The sequence below is a fragment of the Saimiri boliviensis genome, chromosome 9 (assembly GCF_048565385.1).
Source record: "Saimiri boliviensis isolate mSaiBol1 chromosome 9, mSaiBol1.pri, whole genome shotgun sequence".
NCBI lineage: Eukaryota > Metazoa > Chordata > Mammalia > Primates > Cebidae > Saimiri > Saimiri boliviensis.
The window spans coordinates 63,558,830-63,585,757 of NC_133457.1; the positions used below are offsets into that span (position 1 = coordinate 63,558,830).

The 26,928-nt window shown below is 47.6% G+C and overlaps 1 protein-coding gene and 1 non-coding gene across 2 annotated transcripts; one reads left to right on the forward strand and one right to left on the reverse strand.

The window, feature by feature from the left end:
* Positions 1-10,223: 10,223 nt before the first annotated feature.
* On the reverse strand, positions 10,224-10,330 carry LOC120360865 (U6 spliceosomal RNA). The gene has a single exon (XR_005577266.1). It is a non-coding gene; the product is annotated as a U6 spliceosomal RNA (small nuclear RNA).
* A 2,426-nt stretch (positions 10,331-12,756) lies between these two features.
* On the forward strand, positions 12,757-26,402 carry SLC22A14 (solute carrier family 22 member 14). The gene is made up of 10 exons (XM_010341494.2): positions 12,757-13,272; positions 13,982-14,085; positions 14,287-14,441; positions 15,681-15,849; positions 20,577-20,697; positions 20,971-21,059; positions 21,973-22,187; positions 23,755-23,863; positions 24,401-24,601; positions 26,231-26,402. Exons 1-10 carry the CDS (start codon positions 12,757-12,759, stop codon positions 26,400-26,402), a joined length of 1,851 nt encoding a protein of 616 aa, XP_010339796.1.
* Positions 26,403-26,928: the final 526 nt, after the last annotated feature.

Below are 26,928 nucleotides of genomic sequence, written 5' to 3' on the forward strand. Positions count from 1 at the left end.
GTCTTGAACGCCTGACCTCCGGTGACCCACCCTCCTCTGGCCTCCGCAAGTACTCAGATTACCAGTGTGTGCCACTGCGCCTGGCCCTGATTTGTGGTTCTTTACATATTCTTGATTCTAGTCCTTTTTCAGATGTGTGTGTGTGTGTGTGTGTGTGTGTGTGTGTGTGTGTGTGTGTGTACCTATGCACAAATATCTCCTTCTACTTGTGTGTGTTGTTTTTTTCCACTTTAAGATTTTCATTTTTAAGTTTTATCTGTGTAAAACTGCTATATTGTTAAATTTGACTACCACTGCTATTTGTTAAATTTGTAAACACCACTGTGCTGGGACCAGCCAACAATATTGCTATGTTGTATTCCACTATATAAATATACTACAATTTAGACATTCTCATATACCTGTAGTCAAATTTATAAATTTAAAATTATATGGTTAGCACAAAATAGCATAGTTTTCGCATCTTGATTAGGAAATCCCTCCTCACCTGAAAGTCAAAAATATATTCCCTTATATTTTCTATTGAAAGTGCTGTTCTTGAAATTCAAGGTCTTAATAGGGCTGGAATTTTTGTTTATGATATGAGGAATCTAATTTTAATTTTTTTACGTTTACTGACCTATCATGACACTTCTCTCTCAGATATCACAACCTGATGTTTGCATGGTTATATTTCTGGGCTTTCTATTGGCTATTTCTATGTTGGCACATTTTCATTAATTCATACAACTTTATAATAAATTTTGATAATTCACAGGGCAAATCATTCTTCCTTATTATTCTTCCGAATTTTCTTAGGTATTTATTCCCTTTGTCCTTCAATAAAAATTTTAGAATCATCTTGTCAAAAATAATTTTATAAAAAATGCCTTTTGGATTTTGACTAGAGTTGTACTGACTCTGTAGATCAATATGGAGAAGAATTGATAACTTTTATTCATGACCATGAGGTAGCTCTCCATTTACTTTTCTTTCTTCACATATTTCTGTACATTTTATCATTATTTTACACACAGGTTTTGCACATATTTTTAAACCTTTTTAAAAAAATGTAGTAATACATATGTAACACAGAATTGAACAGTTTAACCATTTGAAGTATACAGTTCAGCAGCATCAAGTAACTGACATCATCATGCAACCTTCACTACCATCCATTCTCGGAACTATTTCATCTTCCCAAACTGAAATTCTGTACCCACTAAATAATAACTCCCCTTTCCCCCTCCCTCCGTCCCTGGTAACCACCATTCTACTTTCTGTCTCTATGAATTGGACTACTCTAGGTACCTCACACAAGTGCAGTCATCCATCTCCTTTTGTGATTTGGTATTTCACTTAGCAGAATGTTTTCAAGGTTCATCCATACCATAACATGTATTAGAATTGTATTCATTTTTAAGACTAATATTCCATTGCTGTATGTATATACCATGTTTTCTTCATCCATCCGTCCCTCCGTGGACATTTGTGTGGTTGCCACCTTTTGTATATTGTGAACAATGCTGCTGTGAACAACAGGTGTGCGAATCTCCAACCAAGCTCCTGCTTTCAGTTCTTTCGTGTATGTACTAGGAAGATTGTTGGATCAAATGGTAATTCTATTTTTTACTTTTTAAGGGACCATCATACTGTTTTCCATAATGGCTGCACCATTTTGCATTCCAGTACAAAAGGGTTCCAGTCTCTCCACATCCTCACAAATGCTTGTTTCCTTTTCTTTAAAAAAAATTAATAATAGTCCTCCTAATGGGTGTTTTGTACATATGTAGTTAGATTGTTCCTAATTGTTTCCATGTTATAAACGGTATCTTTTAAAATTTCCCATTTTTAAAAATTGTATTAATTTGAAATGATTTTAGGGTTTTATTTTTTTATTTTATTTTTATTTTTTCTTTTTTAAGGCTAGTCAAGTGAAGCAGTGGGACTGGAGAAGGAACAAAGAAATCTGGAACTGGTTGTGATCAATTAGTTGTAAACACCACTGCACTCAGACCAGCCAATTTTAGGGTTTTGAAAAAAGTTGTGAGGCTGGGCACAGCGGCTCATGCCCATAATCGCAGCACTTTGGGAGGCCAAGATGGGAGGATCACTTGAGGCCAGGAGTTCAAGACCATCCTAGGCAACAAAGCGAGACCTTGTCTCTACAAAAAATAAAACAATTAGCCCTGTATGGTGGCACACACCTATAGTCACATCTTCTCGGAAGGCAGAGACAGAAGGAGCGCTTGAGCCCAGGAGTTCAGCTGCAGTAAGCTGTGATTGTGCCACTGCAGTCCATCCTGGGTGGCAGAGTGAGACTCTGTCTCTACAAAAAAAAAAAAAGTTGCAAAAAAATGTTCAGACTTCCCATTCCTTCTACACCCAGCTTCCCCTAATGCTGGTATCTTACTTACCTAACCTGGAAAATTAACACTGACACAATACTATTAACTAATCTATTGTCCTAACTTGAGCGTGGCCAGTTATCCCACTAACGTTCTTTTCCTGGTCTGAGATCCAGTTCAGGATCCCAACTGCGATAGTTGTCATGTCTTCTTTGTCTCCTATGGTCTGAGAAAGTTCCTCAGCATTTTTCGTGCTTTGACACTTGAAAAGTGCTAGGGAATCATTTTGTAAAATGCCCCTGAATCTGCTTGGTGATGGTTTTAAAAAATCGTTCTTCCACTTTTATTTGAAGTGCAGGGGTACATGTGCAGGGTGGGCAGTTTGTTACATGGGTGAACGTGTGTCTGCTGTACAGATCTGCGCATCACCCAGGGATCGGCCCAGCATCCATCAGCTATTCTTCCTGATGCTCTCCCTTCCCCAACACCCCTGGTTTGGCACTTTCTTATGATCATATTAAGGCATGTATTCCTGGCAAGAATACTTCAGAAGTGCTATCATGCCCTTAGTACATCATATGCAGGGTTGTATGACGTTAGCAGGATGTATGATGTTAGCCAGGTGTATGATGTTATCATGTCCCATGACTGGTGATTTAAATTTTGATTATTTGGTTAAAATGGTATCTGCCAAATTTTTTCACTATAGAGTTATTATTTTCCCCTTTGTAAATGATAAGTATCTTATGGTGAGATGCACTTTGATACTACGTAAATATCTGTTTCTCATATTTTCATCCTCTGATTATAATATTCATCAATGATTCTTGCCTGCAACAATTATAAATGGTGCTTGCCTAATGGTGACTTTTGTATTTTCATCATTTTCTCTGTACTTATTACTGCAGAATTCTACAGTAAGGAAGAGCTGTCCCTTTTATACGACTAATTTATTTGGTTATTTATTTATACCATTATGGACTCATGTATTTATTCTATGGGTTCTAACCTATCACTATCATTATTTATTTTGGCTGCTGGGGATGCCTTCAGTCTGGCTCTTGTGTTCAACATGCCCCATCATTTTAGGGTGCTTTCTCGCTTTCTGGTACCAAAAGATACTTTATAACCATCTTGTACTGTCCCTTCTCTGTAGGGCTGTTGGGGCCCCACAGGGTCGTGGGGTGTCCCTTATGCTGTGCTGAGGTACAGGATCAGAGAAGTAAAGAGACGGGACACTGAAGAACTGGTGAAGAGCATCTGGACTCAGGGGGCCACGCAACCTGTGAGCAGAGATCAGCGGCGCCCCCACAATGCCCAGAAGCGTCTGTATTTCTTAGGTACAATCGGGGGCAGGGTAGTGAGTGAGGTCATCATCTACAGGCTTAGTAATAGGGCATACATAATCACATGAGTCACAAGCAAGGGGACCACCCCATTATATCACTTGGGCAGAGAAGTGGGCCATGCGCAGTAGGGGGCTGTGCCGTGTGCAGTAGTAGAGGGTCGTGTACAGAAAAGGGGTCCATCCCCATTAGGCCACTGAGGCAAGGAGGTGGGCTGTGTGCAACAGGTGTCGTGTGCAACACTTCTTATTTGGGGGCTGGAGACTTCAAAGGATTTCTAATAGAAGGATACTGTAAGCTTAATGCAGTGGGAGCTGACAGACTTGTGCTCCTCTCTTAAGATGTTTATGGGAGGATGATTTGAGCTAGCACAGAAGTGAGAAAAGACTGACAGGGTGTACAGCCTCCATGACTGGCCACACCAGAGGAGCTCTTCTCCCTCGGTTACTTCCAGGATCTCAGGCCTGAGGCCGACTTTCCACAGGAACTGGATGCAAAGCACTACAACTCCTTTTTCAGGAGGAGAGCCTCTTGCTCCAAGCCTGCCATACAGCGTATGTCCTTTCAGGCAGGGACGCCACCGCCTGGGTCTTTGGTTCTTGTCCTGGTCTGGCTGTTTTCCCATGTACTGCTTCCATTCTGTGACTGTTCTAGGCATTCCCCCTACTACAAACTGCTATATGGTTATATGCAAGGATTCTATAATGCCCATCGATGATAGATTGGACAGGGAAAATGTGGCACATATACACCATGGAATACTATGCAGCCATAAGAAATGATGAGTTCGTGTCCTTTGTAGGGACATAGATGAACCTGGAAACCATCATTCTCAGCAAACTGACACAGGAACAGAGAGAATCAAGTACCACATGTTCTCACTCGTAGGCGGGTGTTGAACAATGAGAACACATGGACACAGGGAGAGGAGCATCACACACTGAGGTCTGTCGGAGGGGGACTAGGGGAGGGACAGCAGGGGATAGGGAGTTGGGGACGGATAACATGGGGAGAAATGCCAGATATATATATATATATATATATATATATATATATATATATATCTGTATATATACATGAAGAAGGATTCTATAAATTAGCACTAAATGTGTCAGTACAGCTCCGATGACAATACCTATATGATTATATAGAACCAAGTATGGTAGGTATAAGTATTGAGTATGATTATACAAGCTAGGTATATGTAAGCAGTAAGTTAAACTTCAGACACTAATTCTGTAAACTAATATATGATTATATATGAAGGATTATATAAAGGAAATAGCTGAGTATTAACACTATAAACTAAGATATTCTTCAGGCACTAATTCTGCCTGGGGTCTGGACAGTTCTCCTTCCTCAGTGCCCATGGGGGGTGTTACCCACACTTTGCCAATCCTGGAATCAACCATTTCTCCAAAGAACCCTGTTTCTTTTATTTAGGAACCAAGATCTGAGAACTAGGTGTGTTCATTGCTACTAAGCTGATATTTTTTTCCAGGGCATCTAGTGGACAGAGCTAGAAAATAAGACATGCACACATGGTCTGTCTCTCTGTCTGTCTGTCTATCAATCAATCTATCATGATTTCATTCTGGCACCTTTAGTTCCAATCCAACACCACAGTCTTTATTCTAGTCTTCCCCATCGTGTGTGTGTGTGTGTGTTTCTTTGTTTTTAGACAGAGTCACACTCTGTCACCCAAGCTGGAGTGCAGTGGTGCCATCTCAGCTCACTAAAACCTTTGCCTCCTGGGTTCAAGCAATCCTCCTGCCTTAGCCTCCAGAGTAGCTGGAATTACAGGTACATGCCACCATATCCAGCTAATTTTTATATTTTTTAATAGAGATGGGGTTTCACCATGTTGGCCAGGCTGGTCTTGAACTCCTGACCTCAGGTGATCCACCTGCCTTGGCCTCCAAAGTGCTGGGATTGCAGGTGTGAGCCACCACGCCCGGCTTCCCTGTCCTTTTTTGTAACTTTTTTTCCTAACAGAAACCTAGCACTTATCATCTACTTATTTGCTTAAATATAGCACACACTTAGTTTCAGAACTGCAAATCCATCTTTGTGAAAAGCAAATTCACTAAGTAGGGTAACAATACTTGTGTACAGTTCTTTTCGTCTTTATCTTTACAATATGTAGTTGATATGATATTTTTCAAAGTTACGTAGGTTAGTCCTCGTCTTCCCCATCCCCTTCAATGCAGTTATGATGGTTATTTTTATCATATTAGGTTTCTTTGCTGCTGTTTGGATTACTTCTTTGTACAGGTTGGTTTTAATTAATTATTTATTTGGGGGTAGGGGTGTATGTGAAACCTTGCTAAGGTTCTAAATTGAGAATTCCACAAAAAGCTACAGTCAGAGAACTGTCCCTTCCCTCCCATCCCGTCTACCCCATTCCATTCCCTCATTCTTTTCTCCCATTCCCACCCACTCACCCTCAGAGATAATCAGTCTCATTCATTTGTGACTTATCCTCTTGCAGTTTTTTTCACAAATGACCAGATACATGTATATTCCTATAACCCCTTTTATTACATGAAGAGCAGCTTACTAGAGATACTCCAGCATTTTGCTTTCTTCACTTACCAATATGATCTGGAATCATTCCGTATCAATGAATAGACATTTTCCTCATTCTTTTTTACAGCTGCATAATGTCACTGTTTTTTGTTTTGTTTTGTTTTGTTTTGAGATGGCCTCACCCTGTCATCCAGGCTGGAGTACAGTGGAGCAGTCATAGCTCACTGCAGCTTCAATCTCCTGGGCTCAAGTGACCCTCCTGCTTTAGCCTCCCAAGTAGCTGGGACTAACAACACGCACCACTACACCTGGCTAATTATTTTATATTTCGTAGAGATGGGGTCTTATTTTGTTGGCCAGGCTGGTCTTGAACTCCTGGGCTCAAGCAATCCTCCTGCCTCAGCCTCCCAAAGTGCTGGGATTACAGGTGTGAGGCACTGCGCCAGCTCTAGTGTTGCACTGAGTGGCTATACCGCTGTTTACGCAGCCAGTCTCTTATGTATATGGATATTTAGGTTATTTCCAATATTTTGCAATACAATCAATGCTGCTGTGCAAATAATCTTGTACACGTGTATTTTCTTATTGTTGGAAGTGTGTCTTCAGGATAAATTCCCAGAAGCGAGATGCTAAATCAAAAAGTAAGTGTATACATAGTTTTTTAGGGGTATGGGTGGTCTGTAGGACTACCCCCAGGCCCTGTGATTCACCAGAAGCATTCATGGGCCTCAGAAGTTATTATAGGGCTGGGTAAGGTGGCTCATGCCTGTAATCCCAGAATTTTGGGAGGTCAAGGTGGGCAGATCACCTGAGGTAAGGAGTTCGAGACCAGCCTGGACATATGGTAAAACCCTGCCTCTACCCAAAATACAAAATTAGCCAGGTTTGGTGGCATGTACCTGTTGTCACAGCTACTTGGGAGGCTGAGGCAGGAGCATCAGTTGAACCTGAGAGGCAGAGGTTGCAGTGAGCCACAATCACACCACTGCATTCCAGCCTGGATGACAGAGCGAGATTCTGTCTCGAAAAAGAAAAGTGATTATACACAATACTACAATTTATTGCAACCAAAGGGTACAATGCAAGGTCAATAAGGGGAGAAGTCACATTGGGTGGAGTCTGGAGGATACTGGTATTATCTTCCCATCTTCTCCCAATGAAAGTACACAGGACACCCTTACTGTCCCAGCAGTGACCTGCAGCAGCCTGTGTGAAGTCTTTTCTGCCAGGGACTCTCTCTGAGCCCGAGAGCTCAGCATTTTTACTGGGGGTTGAACATGAAGCCACACAGTGCCTTCGTGACTAACCGTAATTACTGAAACTTCATTGCCCAGTTTCAGAACCCAAGCAGGAAGGCTGTTCAGTATAAGGCACGAGCTATCTGGAAAGCTGGTACAGTATGGTTCACACTTCCAACCATGCCAAACACTCTTTTTAAACTTATTTTTAGAGATAAGGTCTTGCTCACTGCAGCCTCAAACTCCTGGGCTCAAGCTGTCAGGAGTGGCTCAGCCACTCAAGGGGGCTAGGACTATAGGCGTATTCCATCATGCCTGGGTAATTTTTTATTGTTTATTTAGAGATGGGGTGGGGATGTCTCGCTATATTGCCTAGGCTGGTCTTGAACAGACCTCAACCAATTCTCCCGCCTCAGCCTCCCCAGTGCTGGAAGTACAGGCATGAGTTACTGCACCTGGCCCCAAACACTCTTAAAGGTAGCACAGAGAACACTCCAAAAGTTCAATTCCAGAAGTCAGCCAAGGACGAATCATTCAAGCAGTTCTTTCTGAGCATGTGCAAGACGTAAACATATCAGGGTGTCTGGGTTGTTCTTTCTTATCAGGTATTGCCAAATTGTCCCATCAGTAATGTATGAAAATGCTTGTTTCCCCACAGCCTCATCAACAAAATGTGCCAATGTGATAGGTGAGAAATGTTATCACAGTATTGCTGTCATTAGCATTTCAGAAAATTTCGTGTTTGAAGATTTTTTTATTGAATGGCATACTTCTACAAATTATATTTTCTGATTGTTCTGGCTTTACAGAAATGCAATTGACTTTTATATATTCACATTATTCGCAGCTACCTTGCTAAACTCTCCTGTTGTTTCTAGTTATCTGTAGAGTCTTTTGGGTTTTATTTTCTTTTCAATCTTTATGCCTTTCATTCTCTTTCTTATCTCATCTCATTGCTCTGGCTAGGGCCACCCAGTATAACATTGAATAAGTGTGGGCATCTTTGCCTTTCCTCTGATTTTGAAAGGGACACTTTTAATGTTTCCTTTTTAGGATTTTTTTGGGGAGGGAGATAGTTTTTGTTATTAAACCAAAGAATTTCTCATTTTTCTTAGGATTTTTCTTTAAAAATCACAAATTGTCAAATTTGATATCAAATGCATTTTCTGCATCTATAAGCATGATCATATGGTTTTCTCCATTGATCTGTTAAGTATTGATCTATTACTTATATAAGTATTTATATATTTTATAATAGTAAAACCATCTTTGCATTTCTGGTTAAAACTGTTTTTAATTGGCCATGCATGGTGGCAGACTGCCAAGGTGGGCAGATTGCTTGAGCTCAGGAGTTTGAGACCAGCTGGGCAAAATAGCAAGACCTTGTCTCCACAAAAAATATAAAAATCAGGTGTGGTGGGTGTACCTGTATTCTCAGCTACTCAGGGGGCTGAGGTAGGAAGATTGCTTGAGCCTGGGAGGTCAAGGCTGCTGTGAGCCGAGGTTGTGCCACTGCACTCTAGCCTAGGTGACCAAGTGAGACACTGTCTCAAAGATAAAATAAAAACTGTCTTTACTGTGATATGTTTTTCTCTTAATATGCTATTAAATTTGATTTACTAACATTGTATTTAGAGTTTTTGCATCCATTTTTATTAAAAAAATGTATCAGTGATTTCCTTTTTTTGTACTGTAATTTTCTAGTTGTGCTATCAAAGTAAAATTCTTTGGGAGTATATATCTTTTCCTATTCCCTGAAAATAAATTTTATACATGGGAATGATCTGTCCCATGAAAGTTTGGTAGTCTTGTTCTCTAATCTTGCCAAAAGAAAAAATAAAATAAAATAAAAAAAGAAGGTTTGGTAGTCAGGCACTTACTTCATAGGAAGATTTTTTTACTTCTACTTTAATTTAGTCGTTATAGAACTTTTAAGACTTTCCATTTATTCTTAAATCTGTTTTGAGTAATTTTGTTTTAGAAATTTAATTCACCTGTTTTCAAATTGGTATAAAGTTGATGTTAGTATCCAATTAATATTTTCAGTCTTGCTATATCTGTATATTCCTTTTTGCATATATAAAAGATTTATTTGTACCTTCTGTCTTTTTAAAATTTTTTTACGTAATATACCTAAAGGTTTGTCTATCTCTACTCAAGGAACTGACTTTGAACTTTGATTCCCTTTCTTGTACTTCTCTTTCTAGTTCCTTTATTTTTTGTCTTAACTTTACTACCTCCTTCCTTTACTTTCTTTAGATTTATTCTTTTGTGTTTTTTCCCATTCCTATGAGGTGGGTTTAGTTGATTGATTTTCAGTCTTTCCCATTTTCTATTATAAAGCATTTAAAGCTATAAACTTCACACAAGTTCCACTTTTTATACCATCCATGCATTTTGATATGTTATGGTTCTTACTATCATTCATTTATAAATATTTGAAATCTTCCACCATGATTTCTTCCTTAACTTGTGATGTATTCACAAGTTTTTTTTTTTTTTTTTTTTTAACTTAAAAACATATGGAGCTATCTCTGTCAGCTCTATCTATCTTCATTCCATGCTCATGGGTTAGAATATTCAACATCGTTCTTAACATACAAAATTCTTCCCCACTGTAGATTCAATACAATCTCAATGATTGTATTTATTTAATACAATCAATATTTGAATTTGCATGCATGTTTCCCATTTTGACTGCTCATTTTTGCATCTCCGGCTGTCCTCCAGAGACATTTTCCTTCTTATCTTTTATTTATTTATTTATTTATTTATTTATTTATTTAAATATGGAACCCTTCACAAATGTGTGTGTCATCCTTGTGCAGAGGTCATGCTAATCTTCTTTATATCGTTCCAATTTTAGTATATGTGCTGCCGAAGCCAGCACCCTTCTTTTCTTTTCTTTTTCTTTCTTTTTTTTTTTTTTAAGATGGGGTTTCACCCTGATGGCCAGGCTGGTCTCGAACTCCTGACCTCAGGTGATCCACCCACCTCAGCCTCCCAAAGTCCTAGGATTACAGGCATGAGCCACTGTGCCCGGCCTCCTTCTTTTATTTTAAAAGTTTAATCAGATCAGGTCTCTTCCTTATGTGTTCTCTCAATTTCTAGTTATCTCTAGAATTATCTTTATTTTACCCTAGTTCTTGACAGACAATTTTGCTGGGTATACAATTCTAAGTGGTCTATAATTTTCCATCCACATTTTGAAAATATTCTTCACTCTCCTGGCTTCCTTGTTACTTAACTTTCATGGTGGTGGTGGTGGTGGTGGTGGTGGTGGTGGTGGTGGTGGTTGTCATCGTCTTCTTCTTCTTGTTCTTCTTGTTCTTCTTTTTCTTCCTCTTCCTCTTCCTCCCCTTCCTCCTCCTCCTCCTCCTCCTCCTCTTCTTCCTCCTCCTCCTCCTCCTCCTCTTTCTTCTCCTTCTTTTTTGAGACAGAGTTTCACTCTTATTGCCCAGGTTGGAGGGCAATGACACTATCTCAGCTCACCGCAACCTCCACCTCCTGAGTTCAAGTGATTCTCTTGCCTCAGCCTCCCGAGTAGCTGAGATTACAGGCATGCACCACCACACCCAGCTAATTTTGTATTTTTAGTAGAGATGGGGTTTCTCCCTGATCAGGCTGATCTTGAACTCCCAAATGCAGGTGATCCACCCGCCTTGGCCTCCAAAAGTGCTTTTTTTCTTTTGAAACAGGGTCTTGCTTTGTTACCCAGGCTGGAATACGGTGGTGTGATCATGGCTCACTGCAGCCTCGACCTCCCTGGGCTCAGGTGATCCTTCCACCTCAGCCTCCTAAGCAGCTAAGATTACAGGCACATGCCTGGCTAAGTTTTTTTTTTTGTTTTTTTTTTTTTTTTTTTTTGGATTTTCCTGTAGAGACAGGGTTTCACTGTGTTGCCTAGGCTGGTCTTGAACCCCTGGGCTCAAGCGATCTGCTCGCCTGTGCCTGCTTCTAATAGGAGACTGCTGAGGCTGTTCATTAGTCAGTGGCCTGTCTTCTCTCCAGCTGATTTTCAACATCTTTTCTTTGTCATTGGTGTCCTGCAGCTTCAGGACAATGTGTCTAGCCATGGGTTTATTTTTATTTATCCTGCTGGAGATAAGTTACATTTCCTGGATCTAAGAATTTGTTTTAAAATGTTTAGAAAAGGTATTCTTTTTATTTTTTTAATGCTCCCCATTTCTCTTTGGGGGCTTCCAGTTAGATACATGTTAAATCTTCACCTACCAAGTTTCTTTACCTCTCTCTCACATTTCAGCAGTTTATTCCAGTTCACTGATACTTTGTGTCAAATTTAACTTTCTCTTAGGATTTTCATCTCAACAACAAGGACAACAACTTGCCATTCAACAAGCTTTCATTTTTAAAAGTTCCTAATCTTCCTTCCAAAGGTGTCTGCTTTTTCCTGATTGTTGTTGTAGTTCATTTTCGTAATTACAACTTTCATTTCCTTAAAAAGTTGACACAATAGCTACTCTAAATTTTGTATCTGATGCTTTCAACATCTGTAGTCTGAAAGTCTATGGTTTTGGATTCTGTTGACTCTTAGAGCGGCTTGCCTTCTCAAGGTGTAATGTCTTTGCTTGATGTTCATCTGTGAGAGTCTTGCAGAATCAACTCGAAGAAGTTTTCCTTCACAGAAGACTCGCTTCTGCCTCTGCTCTGAGCCAAGGGGTACCCCACACCAGGAACTGTTAGGCCTGCTAAGGGTTTGGCTCACAACAGAGCTTCATTTCCCCTCCTTGCTGCTGCAGCAAGGTAATACGCTTACAGTCAGTATCGCTCCCCTTCCTCCTTCCCCGCACCTGCCTTTCCAGTTTGGCTCCGTGCTCTACCACCGCACCACTGCACCAGACTTGCTGCCCCTCCTCGGTGGCCCAGGCTTCCAGCCTTGCACCTTGGGCCAGCTGATGCTGATGCGGATCTTTATTTTTGAAGAAAAGATCCCTAGGGACCTCTCCTACCCCTTGTAAACCCATTGGTGCCTCAGTGTGTGTGTAAACAAAAAGTTTCATTTGCGGAGAAGTTGCAGGAGAGTTCCTCAGAGCTTAGTCCTTCATGACAACAGCAGCACAGCATTTTCTAAAACATTAAAAATCTTAATTACACTAAAAAACCTGGATGGTTGGGCCAGTGGGGAATAAATCATATTAACTAAGAAAGCAAGGGAGGGAACTACTGAGAAGATCAAGATTGGGCTCCATATTGCTTCAAGCCAGAGGCCAGTTCCTGGTCAGTGGCTCCCATGCTAGTCTTGATGTTTAGGAAATGGTGTCAGCAGAGACAGAGCTGCACCCTTTCTCTGGACAGATGGCAAGAGAAGAAAACTTCAAGGAAGAGCTCAGATCCCAGGATGCTCCCAGGAACTTGAACAGGCATGAGGCAGCAGGGTATCCATATTCCCAGTCTCTGAAGATGCTGTTACGCAGATTGAAGGTCGTCACCACCAAGCAGGATGACAAGTTTGCCAACCTCCTGGTTGCGGTGGGGGAGTTTGGCACCTTCCAACGGAGGCTGGTGGCCCTCACCTTTATCCCCAGCATCCTGTCAGCCTTCTTCATGTTTGCTGACCACTTCGTGTTCACAGCCCAGAAGCCCTATTGCAACACCAGCTGGATCCTGGCAGTGGGCCCCAACCTGTCTGAAGCTGAGCAGATGAATCTGACCATACCCCGGGCACCCAATGGCAGTTTCCTGACCTGCCTCATGTACCTTCCTGTGCCCCGGAATCTGGATTCTATCATCCACTTTGGCCTCAATGACACAGACACATGCCGAAATGGATGGATCTATCCTGACGCTAAGAAGCGATCGCTTATCAATGAGGTATGCCTTGTCCTGGGTTGTCTATAACTACCCCACAGGCTCAGAGTTGTGCCTCCTACCCTCACCGAACAGGTGGGGAAACTGAGGCTCAGAGATGGGAAGCCATTGGCCTGAGGTCACCCTGCAGAAGCAGGGCTTGGGCAGAAAATGAGGGTTCCTGCTGCCCAGCCCTGGCCCTGCCTGTCTGTAGAGTACATTTGGGGTAGAGATGGGTGTGGCATGGCAGGGTTTGCCATCTGTCCATGAAATTGCTCCGGTAGCTGTGGCTTTGCCCTTAGAACTCACAAAAGGTAGGGCTCAGGGAAAGAAGCAGCTTTGATCAGGCATCTCTTACAGGGATTCTCAACCTGAGCTGCAGTCTAGGCCCTTCATGACACAGACCAGCCTAGTGTGAGTCTGCAGGTGGGGCCTAGCACCTGCCTTTGGGAAAGGGTCTGCACTGATTCCTGCCTTTGCTCGGTTTCCCACTACATCCCCACACCTCTTGATCTGTGCCTCTGGTCGCTCTCTCCAGGCCCAGCTCTCAGGGTGGAGCCCGTGTGGGATGGGTTGCAAAGGTAATAGAGCAAGGCAAAAGCGGAGGCATGCTGCACCCCGTTACCTGCCCCTTCCCAGGTCCCCTTGGCCTATAGGCCCCACCCTGGGGTGAGGCTCAGTCTCTGGACCCAAAGGTGGGTGCCCATGGACGATTCCTGTGTCTGACCCACAGTTTGACTTGGTATGTGGCATGGAGCGGAAGAAGGACACCCCGCAGATCGTGTTCATAGCAGGGCTCCTGATAGGCTCCCTCGTTTTCGGGCTCATAACTGACAAGTGAGTCCCCGGGAGTTTCTGCTGGTTCCCGAGCCGCCCCACCTCCTCCTCATGGGCATTCAGGGTTGAAGAGTGTCAGGCTGAGGGAGGTGAAGGCAGGGGTTCTCCAGGGGCCCATGGATGGCTCAGGGCCTGGCCCAGGTGTATCCGGCTGGGGCCAGCCAGCGAGGTCCTGGTGCAGCTTCCCTTTGACGCCTGTAGGATGGGCCGTTATCCTGCCATCCTGCTGTCGCTGCTGGGGCTGATCATCTTCGGCTTCGGGACGGCCTTCGTGAACAGCTTTCACCTGTATTTGTTCTTTCGCTTTGCCGTCTCGCAATCAGTGGTGGGCTACTCCATCAGCAGCATTTCTTTGGGTGAGACTGGACCTCAATGGGCAGGGCGTGGCGGCAAGGGGGTATGGCGTCAAGGAGTGTGGTGGCAAGGGGGCGTGGTGGCAAGGGGGCATGGTGGCAAGGGGTGTGGCGGCATAGGCGGGAGGCAGGGGAGTGGGGCGGGGCTGGAAGAGGGCTTGGTGAGGGCGTGGCAGTATAGGCGGGTGGCAAGGGGTGTGGCGGCAAGGGGGCGTGGTGGCATAGGCGGGGGGCAAGGGGTTGGGGCGGGGCTGCAAGTGGGCATGGCCGGAGCATGGTGGTACGGGCACTTACTGGGAGCCCACAGGACCCCAGGCCTAGTTGGACAGGCAGAAGTATAAGGGATCTCCTCTCCTGGCTGCCTGGAGATGCCAGAGAATCAGTGCCCTGACTGCCCTTCCATCCTCATCCTCCTTCCTAACTCCCTCATACCCCACACCTTCCACCGCATACTCCTTGCATACCTCCAAGCCCCATGGGTTACATTTATTGAGCCCTTAAGAAGGGCCAGGGAAAGAAAGAGAGAGAGAAAGAGAGAGAGAGAAAGAAGAGGAAGAAGAAGAAAAGGAGAGGAAGAAGAAAAAGGGAGGAGGAGGTAGTTGCTAAGCCCTTTATTTGCATTGTGTCATTTCCTCCTGGCACACTCTCTTCAGCAGGCACCATTCTATTACTCCTTCAGCTGAGGAGGACACTTGAGCCTCGGAGAAGTTAGCCACTTGCACAGAGTCACACAGCAACTAAGTGAAGAAGCTGGGATTTCAACCCAGGCCTATGAGATGCTAAAGCACCCAGGGCAGCCTTATAGCTGAGGGTTTCCTGGCAGGAGACCCTCTTCTCATTGGGAGCCCTAGGCTTAGGTAGCCAAAGCACAGATACACTCAGAGCGAAGACGAGGACAGTGATGCCTGGGCTGGCCGTGCGTCAGCCCTCATGTTGGCGATTGTGTCTTTTCTATGAGAGGCACATGGTCAGACAGGAGTGTGCAGAGGGAGCAGCCAGGTGGAGAGGGGTGGAAGCTGTGTATGATTGGGAGCTCCGGCAAGGGTGTGCCGAGGCAGAACAGAGGCACTCTTCCGGGTTCTGAGGTGCTGTCTCTGGACCCAGTGCAGAGACAGGCAGAAGCAGCATTGCCTGATCTCAACTGTCCAGAGCAGGTGGGGACACCCAGCGAGGCTGGATGCAGGGGCAGCTGTGGGGACCCGGAAGTGACCATGGTTTTGTCCTCTCGGCCTCTCTGCACAGCCACTGAGTGGCTCATGGACGAGCACCGGGCCCACGCCATCATCCTGGAGCACTGCTTCTTCGCTGTGGGGACCGTGTTGCTGACGGGGATCGCCTACAGTCTTCCCCACTGGCGGCTGCTGTTTCTGGTGGGTGGGGTACCTGCGTTCCCCCTCATCTCCTATATCTGGTGAGCAAGCGAGTACAGGGCATGCACAGGGCTGGGTCTGGTGGGCTGGGTGTCAATGAGTGTGGAGGTCCTTGAAGCTGTGGGAATGGGTGGGATTTCTCCTGGGAGAAAGTGATGTGGATGGGATGAGATAGGAAGGCACCAAGGGCAGAGCCTCTGAACCTCAGCTTTAACCTCCTCCCGCACCCTAGGGAAGACCCTCCAAGAGATGTCAGACAGGTGGTCAGAAAACCAGGAGGAGGAGTGTTGAAGGCCAAGGGTGTAAGGAGAGTTGAAGGCAAGAGGGGTGTGTCTGGGGAAGGGTCTGCCAGCCTTAGTGACCGTCTGGAGGTGGCTTCACTACAGTGGCAGAGGGTTGAGGAGAGACTAGGAACAGAAGAAAGGAGCCAGGAGAGGACTGTCATAGAAGGAGGGAGAAAGGGATGATTTCTACAACTCAGAGTCCGGGAAGGGCATCCGACGTTTTGTGTGTAGGGGAGTCACAGACAGGAACCTGAGAGATTAAAGCTGTGAAAGGACAACTGATAGGGCGAACCTTGGAGGAGTAAGGCTTGAGAACAAAAGTGAGACGGCACAGCTAACCGTGGGCAGGAGGGGAAGGAGAGGGGCAGAAGAGAAGGTGGAGAGGGAGGTGAGAAGAAGCCGAAAGAACTCGTGTGTGAAGGGTTAGGCAGTTCCATATGAAGTAATTATCATAGTTAATCTTGACATTATTACATTTAATCCTGACCCTTCTAGAAGAAGTATGCTACTCCCATGTCATGGGAGGTGGGGAGGAGGGAGAACTGAGGCTTCAGAGGGTGGAAATAACTTGTCCAACTTCACACAGCTAAAAAGTTGGGGACCTGGGATTTAAACTCAGGGGCTGTCTCCAAAGCCCCTGCATTCTAACGGCACCATATATAGTAAGGATGATAACAGATGGGGTTAACAGCATGGGAGCTGGGCACAGTGCCTCATGCCTGTAATCCTAACACTTTGGGAGGCTAAGGTGGGAGGAGTATTTGAGGCTAAGCGTTTGAGACCAGCCTGGGCAACATAGCAAGACCCCACCTCTACCCAATTTTTTTTTTTTTGAGACAGAGTTTCACTCTGTCGCTCAGGCTGGGTTGCAGTGGTGCGATCTCAGCTCACTGCAACCTCTGCCTCCCAGGATCAAGAGATTCTCCTGCCTCAACCTGTGTGAAGCCGGGACTACAGGTGTGAGCCACCATGCCCGGCTAATTTTTTAAATTATTTTTAGTAGAGACAGGGTTTCGCTGTGTTAGCCAGGATGGTCTCGGTCTCCTGACCTCGTGATCCGCCTGCCTTGGCCTCCCCAAGTGTTGGGATTATGAGCATGAGCCACCATGCTCGACTACACAAAATTTTAAAAGTAACCAGGCATGGCAGCACATGCTAGTAGTCCCAGCTACTTGGGAGGCTGAGGGGGAGGATCACTTGAGCCCAGGAGGTCAAGGCTGCAGTGAGTTATGAGTGTATTACTGTACTTCAGTCTGGGCAAAAGAGCAAGACCCTGTCTCAAAAAAAAAAAAAAAAATTCAGTCCAGTTCAATGAAAAATTTGAATCTTACATCAGATCCGCAGCTTGTTCCTGGCCCCTCGCTCAGGATAGTGGCCAAAGGGGATGAGGTCTGTTCTGATCTACTGTTTTTCCTCCTGTCTGCTTGTTCTGATTTTCCAGGTTCTAGGCATGGGTTGGGGACGTCAGACAAATAGACCAAAGACTGACATGGCAGGGGCTGTTAGAGTCTCTCAGGGTCCTCTGTAGGGCAGACACTCAAATGCCATCACTCTCGGGTCCATTTGTGGGTCTTCTGAGCACTGGAGTTTCCTAACACTCCCAGCACTCTGTCTGTCGCTTCCCTCAGCTCCTGTCGCTGGCAGCTCTCCCCACAGCCTTTCTGTAAGGGGTCTTCTCATCCTAGCACATGGGGTGCCTTTAAGACAGCAGGGTCCACTTGGCCAAAACACCTCACTGTTCCCTAGCCTTCACCCTCTCATTATACCCAGCTCCCACCAGCCTCCTGCCCTCATTATACCCAGATGAGAGACGGGCATCATTCTCTGGGTTTGTGTATGCCCTCATACTCCAGGTGACACATATTAACTCTTCTATAATCTCTCTTACTGTCTGAAGTACCAGGGCAAGCCCCCATGTTTCTGAATTAGCAAGTTCCAGCCAGAGTGGGACGGCAGATGTGCTCTGTCAAAGGCAGTCCCCTCATCTCTCTGAGGAGTTCTCTTGAACTCCCCTTCTCCTAGCTTGAGTAGATGAGAGGTGTGTGGGGAGTGAGGAGCAGAGATTTGGGACCCTGTCACTTCCAGGAACTGGATTTCCAGCCTCTACTGGCAGGCCCTTAGGAGGGAACACCAAGGTACCCGGGGTCTCAAGGCCCCTCTTTTGACATAGTGTGTCTCCTAGGCCCTGTCACTGTGGGCCTGTGATGGGAGGGGCAGAACCAATGATCTGTAACGTATCTTTGGGTCATTCTTTTAGTGGCTTCCACTGATCTGTACTGGCCTCCTTATCAAACCGCAGCTCAGCCACATCCTTGGCATTCTCTCCCAAACACACTTTTTTAGGCATGGAAAGTGACTGAACAATGTGGTCAACACGAGCATTTTCCAGATCTTTAATTTCTGCTTCCCTGTTGATTATAAATTCTAGTTTGCTTCTCTCTTCTCACATTTTACTGTAAGTAGTCAAGAGAAGCCATACCACACCCTCAACACTTTGCTTAGAAACTTCTTCCACCAAGTGTCCTCTTTCATCACTTACAGGTTCCTTCTTTCACAAACACTAGGGCATGAATACAGTTTAGCCAAGTTCTTGGCCATTTTGTAACAAGGATTGCCATTTTTCCAGTTTTTAATATGTTCCTCATTTGCATCTGACACCTGGTCAGAATGTCTTTATTGTCCATATTTATATCAACGTTCTGTTCATGACCTCTTAGGTAACCTCTAAGAAGACTGAGGTTTTCTTTATACTGCTCCTCTTCTGAGCCTTCACTAGAACCACCCTTATAATTCCATTCATGGCTATGCAGGCTTTTTCCAGTATGCACCTCCAAACTCGTTCAGTTTCTGCCCGCAAAGCCATTTACACATTTGTTAGATCAGCATTCCACTCTTGGTACTAATTTCTGTCTTAGTCCGTTTGAGTTGCTATAACAAAATACCTTAGACTGGGGAATTTATAAACAACAGAATTTTGTTGCTCACAGTTCTGGAGGCTGGGAAGTCCAAGATCAAGGCGCCAGAAGATCTGGCGTCTGATGAGGGCCCTTGCAGACGGTGCCTTCTTGCTGTATCCTTACAGGGTGGAAGGCTACAAACAAGCTCCCTTAAGCCTCTTTTATGAGGTCACTAATCCAGTCCATGAGGGCAGAGCCCTCATGACCAAATCACCTCCTAAAGATCCCACCTCTTGATGTCATCATATCACAGTGCAGTAGGAATTTTGAGGGACACAAGCATTCAGGCCAGAGCACTGCTGACTGTCAGAAGCGCCATCCACGTCTGGGCTTCAGTGCGTTTGCTCGTCTCTCCCGTTGTGGCCTCTCTCCCCTTCTCTGTGTCCTTGAGAGTTGGTGACCTTTTTTTCTTCCTGCTTTTTCAGTGGGCATGAGGCCAATCCCCCATCTTTTTGAAGTCCCAGTGTAATGGCTTTCTTTAGGAGAGTTCCACAGCCTTAGCGTGGACAATGATGAAGGATTGCCGAACCCTGGTGGGATGGGGGAGGAGCAGGGCAGGTATAAGGAGCGAAGCTGTCTCTAGTGTCCTGAGCGTGTGTATGGCAACCAGTCAGAGTCCCAGTCAGGGAGGGTGCTGGTATAAGAAATCAGCAAGCATGGTTTATAAAACAGTCACCCCACCTTAGGGGCCTGAGGCTGTACCAGTCCCCAAGTACACTGTCTGTGTCTCTGTCCTTGGGCGAGCCTTTACCCCTCGAGGCTGGGAGTCAAATGGGGATAATCATACTAGGTCCAGGCTTGGAAGGGGACTAAACAAGAGTTATGTACGAGGGCGCCGAGCACCATTCCTCACACGTAAGTGCTTTTGAAATCTCTGTGAATTCTGACTGAGAGATGGGAAAAAACAGGAGTTATTCGGAGGTCAAAGGCAGCAGGGATGTGGCAGGGAGAGATGGGGCAGAGTAGAGACCTTCACTCGCCCTCCATTCACCCGGGCTCAGTGCTGGGTGTAGGGTCAGACCCATGGTCCTGCCCCCTCACACTCCTACGGTTGCTGGGGAGACAGAGAGGGAACAGGAGAAAGCCCAGCTATGAGCACGGAGGCTCTACTGGAGGCGGTGGGCATGGAGGTTGGAGGCCTCAGCAGACAGGGATGCTCCCCAGGTAGAAAAGGTGAGAACTCTCCGTGACAACTGAGGGCAAAGAAAGGAGGCTATAGACAGAGGCAGCTGGTGGTCAGGGTGTCACCTAGCAGCAGTGGGGGCGGTCAGGGTGTCACCTAGCAGCAGTGGGGGCGGTCAGGGTGTCACCTAGCAGCAGTGGGGGCTGTGTGAGGCTTACACAGGGGAAGGGCTGACCACTAGGGAGGAGCAGAGGGCAGTTGGAGGTCATTGGTGGCCTTCAAGGCCCTGACATCCAAATCACCTCATGCTGGCGCAGGATGTCCACAGTGGAGGCCAGGAGAGGGCCAGCAGGGGTCTCTGGGCATCATGGAACGATGAGATAAGAGAGGGGTTGGCCACGCAGGATTCTCCCGGAGTCCCCACGGTGGCTGATGATGAAAGGGAAGGTGAAGGAGGCCAAACAGGTTCTGTGCTACGCAGCGAGTGTGAACAAGAAGACCATTCCTGCAGACCTGCTAGACCAGGTAAAGGGCTTCTGGCCGGGGGTGGGGCCGGAGCAGTGGGTGTGGAAGGACCCCTTTCCTCCCCATCCTTTCAGATGGGACGTTGGTCCAGAGGGAGCCCCCAACCCACTGCTTAAGGACAATGGTGACAACAAAATTGAATCCTGCCAGTGGAAGGCCAGAATCCAGCTGGCACTCTCAGGGAGAGGCAGGCCTGTGGGTGCTGTGGGACCGGGGACCAAGCTGGGGCCTCTGTCCTGCCTCCGACTGGTCCTGCTTGTTCTGTAACTGCAGCTGCCCAGAAAGGTGACTAAGGCCTCTGTCCTGGACTTCTGTAAGAATAGACAACTCTGCAAGATGATGTTGGTGATGGGCTGTGTGTCGTGAGTATCCAGGGCCCGCTGGCAGGGACTGTGAACGGGCACGCAGGCTGGAAACTCGGGGGAGGGGAGGGGAAGGGTCGGGCTGCAGGGGAGGCAGCCCAAGGACACAGATCACAGTCTCTGCTTATTTCTCTCCTCCGTTCCTACCCTGACCCTCGCTGCTCTGCCTGTCTTTATTCCTGCCTCCGCGTGTGTGTGTATGTGTGTGTTTGTGTGTGTGTATGTGTCTGTGTATGTGTCTGTGTGTATATGTGTGTATGTATGTACATGTGTGTATGTATGTGCATATGTGTCTATATGTGTGTGTACATGTATATGTGTATGTGTTTGTGTGTATATGTGTGTACCTGTATATGTGTATGTTTGTGTGTGTGTATATTTGTGTGTATGTGTATGTGTGTGTATATGTATGTGTGTACGTGTGTGTATGTGTGTATGTGTGTACATGTGTGTATGTGTGTGTTTGTGTGTATGTGTGTACATGTGTATGTGTGTGTTTGTGTGTGTGTACATGTGTGTATATGTTTTTGTGTGTGTATGTGTGTTTGTGTGTGTGTGTTTTTGTGTGTGTGTGTATGTGTATGTGTGTTTGTGTGTGTATGTGTGTGTGTACCTGTATATGTGTATGTTTGTGTGTGTATATTTGTGTGTATGTGTATGTGTGTGTATATGTATGTGTGTATGTGTGTGTATGTGTGTATGTGTGTACATGTGTGTATGTGTGTTTGTGTGTATGTGTGTACGTGTGTGTGTTTGTGTGTGTACATGTGTATGTGTGTGTTTTTGTGTGTGTATGTGTGTTTGTGTGTGTGTATGTGTGTGTTTTTTGTGTGTATGTGTGTATGTGTATGTGTGTTTGTGTGTGTATGTGTGTGTGTGTGTGCACATGCACACGCGTCCTGGCTTCACCCAGGTTTACCATCAGTTACACCTATTTTGCATTGACCCTGAGAATGACAGCCCTGGACGTGAGCCTCTACTTCAGCCATGTGTTCCCCGGCATCATGGAGGTGCCTGCCCGGCTGTGCTGCCGTTTTCTCCTGCAGAAGATTGGGAGGAAGTGGAGCCTGGCTGTGGCTCTCCTCCAAGCTGTCATCTGGTGCTTGGTTCTCCTTTTCCTCCCTGAAGGTACAGCTTATCCTTCCCCTGTGGGCTGCCCACAGCCTTCCTGCTTCCCAAAACCCCTCCCCAGTACCGCCCAGACACCCTGGGAGTCAGTCTCCTGCACCCATAGCCCACCCGCCCTGCAGAGGCCCTGGTACCTCTAATCCCTGGAGCACTACACCTCCTGGGTGGGGTCCCCCAGACAGGGCACCCATACTCTCTCAGAGGCCTGAGAGAGAAGGGTGTGCTTTCCAGAGGAGAGTAGGCTGCCAGATTCCACCAGATTCCAATCCACCTTAGAAGCAGGTCGAATGTGAATAAATGTGAATATGTGTGAATAAATGGTGGCAAAAATACTCCTTCACCTGCTGCCCCTGTCCCACCTGTCATCTGCAGCCCCTTTGACTGGGAAATGGCTGTTGTTACCTGTAACGTCACCAGGAATAACCTGCCCACTGAAAATGGAGCATATCGTTGGGCTCAGCACTCAGGAACAGCTCTTGCATGGAGGCCCCTCCTTTCCAGGGGGGCTCAGTGCCTGTTCCTGCAGACTCAGCACTAGGAAAGGAGGCAGGAAGGGCTGGTGTTATCTGCAGAATCTCAAAGAGCCCTAAACAATGGATGCACCATAAGTCCTAGAGCTGGAGCCATCCGTGGACTCCCACTTAGATCTGTGGACTCCCACCTAGAGTGACTGCCTGCAGAGCCCTTCGCAGCTGCAGCAAGGCCAGGGGAGGCTAGCTGGGGGCCAGGGCTGGAATTGTGTGTCTGGATTGGGACCCTCCCATTCCCCAGATGCTGGCAGCATGGATTGGCTAACACAAAATGTGGAAACAAATTCATTATTAAATGTTTATTGCCTGGTGGTTTTTTAAAAAGCAGGTTTGTACTGAGTCAAGCAGAAACATGTAAACTCGACGTGTGAGAGAAACTAGGAATGGACTCCTGGGTAGATAAAACCAGATCTCTGATTTCATCCCAGAGATAAGAAAAGCCAGGACTGGATGGGATGAGGCTGGGGCAGGGTCCTGCAGAGGCTGACTGGCAAGGGCTGAAGGCCCCAGCTTCACCAGGTCTGCAGAATGGGCTTTCCCCAGCTTCCCTTCATTGTGCCTGTCTAGCTGGCCAAAGAATATCCTGGAATGTTTGGGACCCATCCCAGCCACTCAGGCTCCAGGAACGAAACACCCCCTTGCTCTGACCATCTTGCAGAGCCCCAGTGGCACAGGCCTGAGCAGGGGTCCCAGCCCATGGGACACAGGCCTGGCCCTAAGTGGATCCCCAAGCTGCAGTTGGGTGAGGAGGTGCAACAAAGACAGAGCCCTGGGAGCAGAGACAGGGGTGTTGGGTGTAGCATGGGAGACCTCCCCACCCCTGCTGACCAACTCTGCCTTGCAGATGCTCTGCCTTTGGCCTGGTTGGGCCTCTGACAGCCTCCCCTCCTCTGACGGAATGCCTGAGCCTGCTGAGCAGCTGGGCAGGTGGTGGGGAGGCTGTTCAGATGCCAACAGAGGGCGGATAGGTGGGCCCCCTTCATCCGCCCCAGGGGAGGATAGCCTCAGACTCAGGCAGCCTCGTTGTCTGGCAGCAGGGCTGAAATCCGTGAAGGTCTTGGTGCTCACGCTGGGAGAGGTCAGCCTGGCTGCCACCGCCACGGTGCTCTTCATCCACACCGCGGAGCTCCTCCCCACTGTGCTCAGGTATGGGGTCATGGGCGGGGACTGACAATGACAAGATTAATGCAGCAACTAGGACGAGCGTTCACCTGGTGACAAGCACTGTGCTAAACAGTTTACATAAATTATCTCATTTAACCCCACCAGAAAACCCCCAAATGCCATTGCTAACAGTATTTCAGACGCAAGACTAGGGCAGACAGGGTAAGCGGCAGAGCTGGGATTTGGCCCCAGGGAGCCTGACCCCAGCCCCTGCCTTGCACTCACTGCCTGGAAGGCGTTTGGGCCACTCGGAGGTTCAGATCCTTCCCTGAGGTCCCTGCCTGCCTGGCATCACTGCCCATGCCCTCTCCCAGCACATCCACATGCTGCCGCATGGTTCTGCCTCCCCTCCTCACCCCCATGAAGGAGGCCCAGAAGAAATTACTGCCGACTTGGAATCACACAGCGAGGGCAGGACAGGGTGGAGCCTGGAGGGTGTGGGGTTCCATGCAGCTGCCGGCCCTGCCCAGCGTCTGGACCTGACAGACCCCTCATAGAAGCTCTCACCTCCACTTTCAGGGCAACAGGTCTGGGGCTGGTGTCTCTGGCTTCAGCGGCTGGAGCCATCTTGTCCCTGACAACCATCAGACAGACCCTCTCCCTCCTGCCCATCTTTTTCTGCTGCGTCTCAGCCATTGCGGGCTTTTCCGTCTCCTTCCTGCTGCCGGAAACGCAAGATCAGTGCCTCTCTGACAGCTTGGACCACTCCTCACAGATGGGGTAGGTGTGGCAGGCTCCTGGGCTGTGCCAGGCTCTGAACCCGTGGCACGGACATTGTCCATCCCCGCCCTTCTGCCGGAGAGCCTGTGACCTGGAGGCCGCCATGTCCGCAGCAGTCTTCCCTGCTCCCCTGGCTGCTGCCGCCTATCTGCTCCCACCCACCCTCTGCCAGCTCCCATCCTGCTGGCCCTCCTGACCCGGCCTGGGCCATGTCGCCTCCTTTCCTTGGCCCTGACTGCCTGTCTGGATGGGGGCATTGACTTTGGGCATGCCCTCCAGGGAACTCCTCCCAGAAGCTCCCTCTCCTCCCGGGTACAGGAGACTGGCGTGGAACTGACTCTGAGTACATCCCTGTCCTGTCTGAACTCCTAGTTCCTCATCCAAAACCCAATCTTGTTGAAGCCCTCTGGCCTCTTGGCCTCAGCAGCCCAGGACCCCATTTGGGAACTAACTGGGCTCCACCCAACACTTCCATGGGCACTTCTGGCCTCTGATCTCCCAAGTGTCCCCTGGAGAAGACTTGTCATGATTGGCAGAACCATCCCTTCTGGGATTTGGGAAAGTGAATATGCTCTCCCTGGACCTGAGGGGACCCGAGCACCAATGAGGAGCAGAGGTTGCCGGAGGCCCTAGAGTGTCCTCTGCTCTGTGCCACAGGAGTCACTGCCTCTGGCCTTCCTCTGCCATCTTCCTCCTTCCCTCCCTCCCTGCTGTCATTGGAACCACACATGCTAGGCGCTATGCCAGGGCTAGACTATCAAATGTCAGAGGTCAGTGCTCCCCAGCCTTGAGCAAGCCATAGCTTATGGGGAGTCAGACACTGCAAACAGCTGCCGCTGGCGGACTCTGACTGTGAGGGGTACAGGATCTCTGGGACCCTAACGAGGGAAGAACATTCATTTGGGGAATCGGGGAAAATGGCAGTGACATCTGCGTAGGGCTTTGAAATGAATAGAAATTTGCCCCACCGTAGAGAGAGGAAGTTCGGCGCCACACAGGGAGAGAGGACAGTGGTTATGGGCACAGGCTCAGGGGGCTGCAACCTCCTACTGTGTGCGCGGAGAAGTTACCTCACACCTCTGAGATTCCGTTTCGTCATTTGCAAGGTGGAAGGAGAACAGAGTTGTAACCATAGCTAAGCTGCACTGAGCATTTGCATATAGAGCCTGTTGTATACATGCCTTATCTCACTCTGTCCTCAAAACAATCCAAGGCAAGGTAGGACCTGTCACTATTCCGGTTTTACAGATGAGAACATTGGGGCACAGAGAGGTAAGGCCATGCGGCCCAGTCGTCCTCTCCCACGGGATTTTGTTTTGAGAGGATTAAACCTACATAAAGCAGCTGGCACTGGGTCTGGCATATGGCCAAGTTCTCAGTGAATGCTGGCAGTGAAGATGGTGAAGCGACCCCAAAGCCAGAAGGAGAAGGGTCTCCGGGGGTTGAGAGATGGAGCAGGCCTGATTCTGGAGGCTCCTGGCAAAGCTCGGCTGGGGACCTGCTGGGGTGAGAACGCCCCACCTCTTGGGCACGTAGCGGGGCCTGGGCGCTGCTGAAGGCACGAGCCGCAGCTTTCCTCAGCTTCCAGAAAGCTGTGGCCCAGGACTTAGCCATTGCCGGTTCTTTCAGGAATAAGGTCGGGGACATGACAACGGAGGATACATCATCTGATGATATGTCTGAGGAAGCGGCCAAGAACACCGTTCTCAATGCCCAGATCCTGAAACTGGACCCATACCCTGTCTCCAGCACTGCCTTGGGGCGAATCAATGAAGGGGAAGCAGACAGCCAGGCTCCCTGAGGGCCAGGCCCCCAGACCATCTTGGGTTGGGGTGGAGTGGCCAAGCACAGGCTTGTGGATTCCAGGCCACAAATTCCAGGCCCAGTTTCGTCAGGGAGGCAGGGTTAGTCCTGCTCCCGGCCAGCCCTTGACATAAAAAAAAAAAAAAAAAAAAAGCCCCTCTTCTGTGGGAGCTCTGCTGTGATTCATTCCAATAAAGGTACAATGTTGGTCTTGAGATGGCTGGGTCAAAGCTGGCCATGTCTGGAGAATGCAGAGGCCCTGGCCTGGGGGAGGTGGGTTAGAAAGACTCCTTAATGTCTTTGGCTAATCCCTCAGGGACAGGGAGGAGCTCTCTGGAAGGGGGCAGAGGAGCGGGGAGGGCAAGGTCTATGAGGGCCAGAGGTGAGCAGGACTGTGCCTCCACGCCACCCGTCCCCACACAACCTCTCGCACAGTGGGTTTCCACCCAAAGCACAGGCTGAGGACAGATTTCAAAGCTCCATTTCACGCATGAGTCGGGGCAGGCATGGGACGTAAACTCCTC